This window comes from Halichoeres trimaculatus, unplaced genomic scaffold, assembly GCF_033239565.1.
Source record: "Halichoeres trimaculatus isolate MK-OKI-2021-1 unplaced genomic scaffold, fHalTri1.1 fHalTri1_scaffold_17, whole genome shotgun sequence".
Classification (NCBI taxonomy): Eukaryota; Metazoa; Chordata; class Actinopteri; order Labriformes; family Labridae; genus Halichoeres; species Halichoeres trimaculatus.
In genome coordinates this window covers 2,516,332-2,525,744 of record NW_027437195.1, presented here as the reverse complement: position 1 = coordinate 2,525,744, position 9,413 = coordinate 2,516,332, and the positions used below count along the sequence as shown (strand labels likewise).

Here is a 9,413-nt window from a genome sequence, read left to right as displayed (position 1 = left end):
CGTGATTGAACCCGAGGTGAAGGATGGCGTCTGAAGCGTACACCTCGTGGAATGAATACTTCACGTGGTAGCTCCATGCGGAGGTGGCGGCAAAGACTAGGGTCAATCCCAGCACAGAGGGTAGAGGAAATGTGCACTTTTCTGTGTTTGAGCTTCATGAAACTCGTGTTGAAGGTCCTGGTTCTTGTTTGGACCACAAAGTGTCTGGGCGGGCTTCATAGAGTTTTTTTTTTTTTTAATCACACATACTGAAAGGTAGGTTTAGAAGCGGTGCCAGGCAGAAAGGAGCAGATATCTGCAGACAGTCATACACATAAAAAGTCAAATTTAAACAGACTCATCTGCTGGTTTTAAAGCTCCTGTGAGGACTTTTCAGATAATAAGAAAAACTAAAGCGTGACAGGTTACACAGACTGGCTTTCTTATTTGCCCCCAGCCGCAGAAACAGCTTCTTGTGTTTTTTCTAAACTAAAGACTCAGCGAGAGTGCAGGCTAATCCTCCCACTGTGTCCACAGGGGGGCGCTGATACCAGCACAACGTCCCTCCTCACAGGAGCTTTAAATCCAGCGTTTTCTGTAAGAACTTCTCAAAAAGAAGGCACCAGATCTGGTTCGTGTCCCTCCATGAGAGGAAAATACTGCATATGTCTGTCACAGTAAAGAGAGATTACAGTTTGTGTAACCGGATTGAGTGCACCGTCGCTGAGGTAGAAGCGCCTGTGAGTGAGATTACAAAACTTTGATTCCTGCCGGGAACCACAGAGGTAAACGTCTCCTTCAGGAAGATGGATCTGAGCGTTTTTAAAAACTTGGGTCCTTTTTTTGTCATACTTTAAGGGGACGATGGCCGGAAGGTAGAAAAGGTTAAAGAAGAGCTGCAGCAGTGACACAGTCTGTAACGGCTGAAACACAACGACTGGGGGCGAGTGCATCTGATCACACCACAGTGAAGAGGACAATTATTTTTCTGGCCAGAGACACTTCACCTAACTCCACTGAACCTGAGCCAGTGTTTCCATCTTATATCTGTTAAAAACAGCTTTATCAGCCACACTCACATGACAAATCCAGAAAAAAATGTACTTTGGTTTAGTTTCTTGAAATAAAATGTCTTAATTCAAGAAACAAAACATTTTCCTTCTCCCATTGGTAGATTATATCAGTCTGTACAGGCGTCATCTTTGTCTTTTAATATGAGACACTTTTTATGGACTTTAGCAGAACATGGCCATGTTTAGTCTGATAAAACCATTTGTAGTGAAATAAGACAGCAACACTTGCTCAGATGTCAGTGTTTGGAAACACATGGTGTGCTGCTGCCTCTGTGGGTGTAACACCCAGCATACTGAAGCCCCATGATAACACATGAAGGATAGGTGCTTTGGACAGAAACTGAGCAGCAGCTCCCATCTCCTGTGGAGTCAAAGATCTTTGTTTTAGCGAGTGATGGAGCGTCTGTCTGTGGTCAGAAAAATGAAGTTATTAATCTTCCAGAGAAAGATTCATCTCTGTGGGGATCTGTTCTGTGATGCTGTCACAGTCTGAGCCTGTCGCACAGAAACGAGCAGCGACAACATCTATTTTAAGAGCTTCAGGCTGAAGCAATCTTCCTGAAGATACACGAGATTGTTTTAATGTCCCCGAAATATGCAAAAATGGGCCCGAGCTGAAAGTCCCGCACTGGAGACTGAATTTTAAAAAATCACGAGAGTTTTCAAAGAGTGCAGTCTGACGACGTCCACGAGCATGGACCCTCCTGATCCATCAGTCCTGTTAGCTAACCCAGAAGTCTACGAGCAGATTCTCCACTAATGAAACTCGAGCTAATGAATGAGGGAAAACATAAAAGTTATGCTTATGTGCAGAGAGTAGACTTCCTGCCCTGCCCCCACTCTTCCCCAAAGTGTCAACCTCAAGTATGGGAGGGGGGAAAGACGACAACGCGGCTCTCTCCTACAGCTTGATGGCTGACAAACGGGACAACCAAATCAAACAGATTTCCAAAAATTAAAACAAAAAAGGTCAAATAAAGAGGTATTATAGTTACAGTGCAAAAAAGATGAGAAATTCAAGCTTAATACAAAAACATAGCACCAAACAAAAAGAAAAAAATAAAGACAAGAAAATGCATGCAATTAACTGAGGTATTCACGTGAAAAAAGGGCTTATTGATGAGAAAAAAAGACATTTAGCGAGAAGCAAAATTTGTCGGAACAGAAACCACAAAAAAAAAAAAAAAAGGCTGGTATCCTTATCCCGAGGAATCGACTTCAACCTCATAGTGTCACATCTGTTTCAGCTTTGGTAGGATCGGGATGTGAGGAACACTAGTGTGTTGAAATGAATCGGCCTTTTTCACAAAGACTGTTTATCTGAAAAGATTCTGTGTCGAGTATCCAATTAGTAGAAAAGTCTGCAGCATATATCCAACGTGTGATATGTCTCTCTCTTTTTGTTTTTTAATTTATCAAAACTGGATGATCCATTCGGCTGAAAGACATTTTAGTGCGCAAGATTTGACTTCCATTCACTCTTTGTATCAAAACACGTTAAACCAAATCATGGAGATAATGCCATAAACATCTAATGTGGCTTTCACACACTCTGTAGATAGGATGTCCATAGATTTAAACATTTAAAGAAGCCATCCAGTTGTCATGGTTTACACATAAGCTACAAGAACATGCAACCCCAAGTGCGGTTAAAAACTACTTTAAATTACAGTAACTGGGAATGTTGAAATTCCTCTCCTCTCTGCAGGACATGAGGGTGAGCCTCGGCTCCGAGGGCCGAGAATATCATTGTATTTTATTATTTTCATATATATTTATATACTTTGCTACGTAAATGATTTTGGTGTCAATGTGACCACACAATTCTCAAAGTAACAGACCCTAATGGAACAAGTGCAAAAATGATTAAGAATACCTTTTCAAGACAGATTCAGACAGAGGTGCCACCAGGTTTGTCTGCTCCAGTGGTATCTGTTAGCCACGTCTGCCGTTAGCGTTCATCAAACCGCTTTAAAACTGACTGGCACTAGTGCACAGGCTGAGGAGTTTAGCGTTTTTTGTTTTTTTTTCTTCCTACATACTTTGATTTACACCTTTGATTGAACTATGTACAATCTACAACTACACAATAAGCATAAGCCTCGTCTCACTGACACGGAGGTTAACAAAGAAATCAAACAGTGAGGAGTAGACATTGCGACCTGACCTTTTTTTTCTTTTTAACACTTTGCTAAACGTTAATAAAGCACTCATGTGATTACACAAAGCAGAGAGGGAAAGTAAAGATTGTGTTTGCGCAAAAAAAAAGGGGTAAAAAAGAGAAAAGGTAAATGATCCGATGTGAAATCTGTTGTGAGATCAGTCTGCTTCTTCCTCTGCTGCGTCTCCACGCACTGTTCCCCGGCTAGCATCGCGCTGTTTGGGAAGCCGACGTTGCGCCCTCTCCGTTAGCGTTGATAGCTTAGGTGCTAATGCTGAGCTCAGTTGTTTTGGACCTGAGGTTGATTGGCTTTGAGGCTGCGCAGAGCTCGACGCGCTGCCGCTGACTTGGCGATCCGGTAGCTGCGGCCAACTCCTTTGAACTTGCCCTTACCCACAACCTCCACCGTCACCCGAACCTTCCCGTCATACGTCCTCTCTGCAGGGCTGCAAAGAAAGGGTTAGAGTGTTAAAAATGGGCAGACATGGAGAGCTTTTAGTCCTTAACACGGTCACACTGGATGTTACTTCCTGAAAGAAGTCCTACGGCACGAGGAAAAGATATTTGTTTAAAAGACGGTTTGGCTTGTCATCTCTTACTTTTAGAGGTTTTTTAACTGTAAAAATCTTTTTACAGTTAAATTTGATTGAAATGACAGAAAATTCTGACCTCTTTCTTAATTAAGCTGCTTTCGACATTCAGTCTAATGTTAGGAACCTTGGTGTCATCTTTGATAACCATTTTCATTTTGATAAGCAGATCAGTGCTGTTGTGAAAGCAAGCTTTTTCTAATTCCGTCTCTTAGCTAAGACCAAGGCCTACTTCTCACAGGCAGATCTCGAAAAGACTATCCATGTCTTTATTCCATGTAGATTGGACTATTGTAACTCTTTATACATTGACATGGATAAGTCATCCATTAACCGCCTTCAGCTCAATCAGAACGCTGCTGCTCAATTTTCTTCTTGCAAGGAAAAGTGCGACCACATTACACCAGTTTTAGCGTCCCTCTGCAGTCCGCTTCGCATGGATTTGCTCCTCTGTACCTGTCCGAAGTCCTGCATCGCTACTCCCCAACCAGAGCCCTAAGGTCTTCTGACCAACTGCTATTGGAGGTCCCCGAAACCAGACTTAAAGTGATACTCTGGGATGGAACAAGTTGGGTTCTATCACAAGGTTTAGGGCAGAAATTACCCCTACAGCAGTGATTTTGTGCAGCAGAAGCCCAGAGCGCTCGCACCAAACACCCCCTCCCTGCTCCTCTGCTGGTTTCCTCTGCACTCAGACGGGGCCATATTTTACTTGACCAAAAACACAAATAAACGGACTCCCACTGAAAAAATCTGATATCAGTCAGCATGCACACTTTATTTAGAGAATTTTCAGCGCGTTACTTTCACACAAAAACACCGCTGAATAAGGCTCTAGTTCTCATCGTGTAGTAAAACGGCGCTACCTCCGCTGCAGAGCCACAGCTGGCTACGAGACACTCGCCGCTTAGTGTATCAGTCCGCGCGCGGCGTGCCAGATATAAACAAACGCAGGTAGTCTGCCAGGACGAAGAGACACGATGACACGGTGACAACTGCTGTCTATAAATTAACATGACATGCTTGCATTAAGATTCTTCTCTTTATTTTCAGCAACAGTCTGGGAGTTCATCACATTAAATCTGTAAAAACAGTGTACCCTGCTTAATTTCTTAACCATTTAAAGTCAGTATTTTTAAAACCTGTTGCATCTATATTAAAACAATCATTACTTCAAAAGCGACACAAAATTCAGCGTCTTCTGTGTCTATAAACAGATAATAGGGCTGGAAAAGGCTGCATGTGCTGCCAACATCACTACACCGATGAAGATCACTTCCTCATTCAGCCCTTTATGATCAGTCTGACCAAAGATCTGAGCATTTACAGTGAAAAATTAACATTTGCTTATACCCAGTGACAAAAGAAGAAAGCAGAAGTGTAGATGTCGTACCTGAACTTGGCAGTTTCTGGTTCCATCTCGAGCAGTTCCCTCACCGGGGAGCGCGGCACATTGGCAGAAAATTTCTCTGCAGGTGGTGAAAGGATGGAGGATTAACTGAAGGTGGTAGCTTAACCATACATGAACACTTTTCATTTCTTAAAGGGTGTGGACCCTGCTGTTGCATATTCTGAACATGGATATAAAGTAACAACACTGGATGTTCAGATTTGATGTGTGCAGATTTTCAAACAGATACATAAGGGGAGTTTTAAAGAGACAGTAGCCAAAAAAAGTGTTTCAGACAGAGGCTGTAATAAGGGTTTTCTAAAACACCAGGGTGAGAAAAGTAGGGATGTTTATGAGCTGAGTCATGTGAAGATTGACTAAAAAAAGAAACAATTCCCCCTCTTTAAAGATGTCGACTCAGTGTGGTTATCCATTAACAATAACTTGCATTCCTCTAAAAACTCAGTAATCATGAAAACAAATACAAAAATGTGACCCCCTCCTCACCTATGAGCGGCCTCATCATTGGATAATACACCTGCCACACCGTCTCCAGAGACATCCTGCTGTCCATGTAAATGGCTCCAGCTAGAGACTCAAAGATGTCCCCCATGGCCTTTGGGACCTCGATGTCCTCCTCCTTCTCCTCGTCTTCTTCAGAACGACGCAGCTACAAGAAAAAACACACAAAGTTGTGAGCTGATGAAGAAAACGCACAAACAGAACAACAACAACATGCTTAAACAACATATCTCATATCTCATGCATCTCCGTTGCTAGGCGCTACCCAAGTAGCTGCCTGTTGCAGCAGCTCTCTCGTCTTTGTCCGTTTCTTGTAATTTTTTTGTCTCTTTTTCGTAATCTTTGTATTTGGAGTGGATCATCACTTTGTATGGTTCATTGTCGGTCGCGGACACCAAACTTTTTGTGGCTTCGGCGATATTTTTTTTACTACTTTTCTCCTGTGTTTGTCTGGAGATCCTACATGTAACCATGGCTGCATTGTTTACATGCAAAATTAGCTGTTAGCAGCCTGTAGCATGTCAATGCTAACTAGAGTAGGGCTTGATGATTTCCCTTGAGCTGAGGAGGAGGAGGTGAGGACGACGTGCTGGTTCTCGGATGTGAGCTGGGAGGTGACGACGTGGACCTGTCCTTCCATCCATCGTTGTTGGGAACGTGGGATCTATCTCCGGGGGATGGACGAGCTAGCTGTGCTAACCCAGCGGCATCGTGCTGTTCGCGGACGTGCCTGACGGAGCTGACATCGGACGCCGGCCCCACATTGGAGGAGCTTGCCTGCTGTGGGCAGACAGGATCCAGGAGACAGAGACTGAACAGACTGCTGGGGAGGCTCAGTCCTGGACCCTGTGGAGGTGGAGACTGGCTGGGCTGGAGAGTGGTGGACCAGTGGTGGACGGGATGTCGTCATCTAATTTCTTATGGACCTTTTTGCACTTTCTATACTCTTTCTTACTTTTGTTTTCTTACATGCTGCTGTGACTCCTGAATTTCCCCTCGGGGATAAATAAAGTATTTTCTATTCTATTCTATTCTATTCTATGCTTATGAGAGGAATGTTTGGAGCTTCAGGGACAGCTCTAGGAAAAAAGAGCTCATTAGTGAGGAGCAATCACGTTGAAAAGCTTTTCTTCAGTCGTAGAAATGTTTGATCCATGTTAGAAAAAAAAAAGTCACATAAATATATGAAAAACTACAAAGCAAAGAACTGAGGAAGGCATCCACACCCTGTGCAGAAAGTTGCTCGATCTGCTGGTTAGCATGCATCATGATACTTGCTGAAGATGTGGCTCAGTTTAAACGCATGGCCTTGTATTTGAGCATCACAAAGAAGCAAAGCAGCTCAGAAACCTGTTTAAAGGGAACCCTGATTTCAATGACAAGTGGGCCTTGTTTGATAAACATTTGTATCACATTCAAATCTCTATCTAAAAATGCTACAGACCATTTTGTTTTTATGAATTTCAGTAAATTAATTTTGCTCACAGGCTGCCATTGTTGTTTAGTAGCAATGCATTCTGGGTAATGATGTCAAATGGTGGCAATAAGAGCTGAGCATGCTCAGAACAATCCAGCTCACACCAGTGAAGACATAACTTTAGCTGATGGAGGGACACTGACAACAAAGGACAACAGACAGCGGACAAATCTGTAACTGAACCAGATCCATTTTTCTTTCCACAGCGGGGCTAAAGCATGGTGGCTGGATGTTAACAGCAGTTGCAGTGGGATTCATCAGCTTATGAGGACCAGAATCTTCATTGGATGAGCAGCATAGTTCATTTACATGTAGGGTGTTTAGTGTGGAGGATATGTGGCTGTGAGCTGCTAATAATAGCTAATAAGTTTTGGGCAAACTGGGAGTGCTCAAATGGAGTTTTGTACTGAAAACATGTGGCTCCAGCCTTGCTCTTGTTAGACACTCATATACTGGATCAGTGTTTGAGAGCCTTTGTGTCAGCTCCCCCTGGCTCTGTGACAGCCTGCACTTGTTTATCAGCTCTGCGGGTCCATTGAGGTTATTAAACCTTCTCTTAAGACTCACCTCTTCTCCCTGGCTTTTAATCAAGGTTGAACGGACATCTGGAAAAATATTATTTAAATTCAAATTTATTTTATCCTATCTCATTTTATGTTATATTTGCGCTGGTTCTTTGTTCATATGTATCTTAGTATTGTTCTTGTTTGTGCTGCTTTTAATCTGTAATCTGTTTGTGTTTTTGGCTACTTTGTAGCTGTTAAACATAGGTTATCACCAACAAGTACTTACACTCAGGGTTCCCTTTAAGTACAGTCCAACATGTTGACTCTGGTGATTCACTGACAGACATGTAACAGTCTGCTTCATTGTGTTATTGTTCCTCTAATGGGATACAGTGAAGCAGTACCAGATTACTCCTCAACATTTTCTGTATTTTTTTTTCAGCTGTTTTATTTTTGCTCTTTTTTTTGGATGCTTGTGTGCGCCTGTTGTGCCTAAGGCTGCAAGTACCTCTGCAGCAGAATGAGAGGAGATCTGGTGCCAAGATAGCCATTTCCAGGCAAATTAAATCCAACTGCATTTTCTGCTCAGTCCTGAAATCTTTGGAATATGAAACAGATTCATAGGAGCTGACAGCCTTGTTACCCAGGCAGGTCTGTCTGAATGCTGACTTTATTTTGGAGGGAAAAGTCTACAACAGCAGAGATTAGGTTTCTTCCTGCAGGGTTTTGTTGTCCAGTCCAGATCCTGCTGTGTTTCTGGTACAAACAGGACTCACCTCAGAGTCCATGCCTTGCATCTCGTTTTTCTCCAGCTGAAACTGAACAAAGTCGTCGATGACGTGGAACAGCTCGGGCGAGATCGCCTTGAAGTACTTGTGGTAGTCGTACTTAACGGCCAGAGAGGCAAAGATGGTGTTGTTGACGAGAGCGGAGCGCAGGTCTGTCAGCACACCAGGAGAGTGCTGCCGTGGGTCTTCATAAAGGTGCTTTGTTATGAGGTAGTCTAGAATTGCATCACCGAGGAACTCCAGCCGCTGGTAACAATCTGAGGAAAAAAAAACAGACGTCACACACTCTATGCTGATAAAAACAGTTAAAATCTGCAGAGCACGTTCATGCACTAACCATTGATGTGTTTTGGAAAAGTAATATACTACTTCATGTTTTATAAAGTCCTGGCTCTGTGATGATTCAGATGATTCAATTAATCAATCTTTATTTACACCGCCAAATCATAAAAACATTATCTCAGGACCCTTTCCAAAAAAACACAGCAGGTCTAGACCCATTAATGTCAATAAAACTTTGTTAGCAGAAACCCAACATAAAGACAAAGTAAGGAGTCTGATCTCATCTTGACCCACCATGAGTACAGAGCTCTGCAGCATTTAGCAAGTTACAATGGAAAGGAACAAAGGGACACTTTTACCCTCTTCCCACCAGTGATTGTTTATGCTAGTGCTTAGTTTGTTCTAATCATGTTCTTCCTAGGAACTGGTTTGGTTTTCCACCAGCAGGGAGCCAAGTGAGAGCCACGTCACTGCATCATTGTATAACGTCAGCATGTTACTGTATACGTGGCCGTCCCAGAGGGAGGCGATGTTGGCCGCAGACACTTGGGGCAGAAGATGGCAACATAGTTGGCGCTGGGAGTGATTTAATACAGGGAGAGGTTTGTTTTACATTTCTTTTCCCGACTATCTGCTACAAAGAGT

At 43.0% G+C, this 9,413-nt stretch overlaps 1 protein-coding gene across 1 annotated transcript in view; it reads right to left on the bottom strand.

Annotated features, from left to right (window-relative positions):
* Nucleotides 1-880: 880 nt before the first annotated feature.
* Nucleotides 881-9,413, bottom strand: part of dicer1 (dicer 1, ribonuclease type III) — a 30,640-nt gene continuing 22,107 nt past the window's right edge. Inside the window, exons 26-29 of the mRNA XM_074691449.1 lie at nucleotides 8,475-8,743; nucleotides 5,701-5,863; nucleotides 5,197-5,272; nucleotides 881-3,659 (exon numbers count right to left, since the gene is read on the bottom strand). Coding sequence (XP_074547550.1) covers nucleotides 3,494-3,659; nucleotides 5,197-5,272; nucleotides 5,701-5,863; nucleotides 8,475-8,743 — 674 coding nt within the window. The 3' untranslated portion in view covers nucleotides 881-3,493. The remainder of the gene's footprint in view (nucleotides 3,660-5,196; nucleotides 5,273-5,700; nucleotides 5,864-8,474; nucleotides 8,744-9,413) is intronic.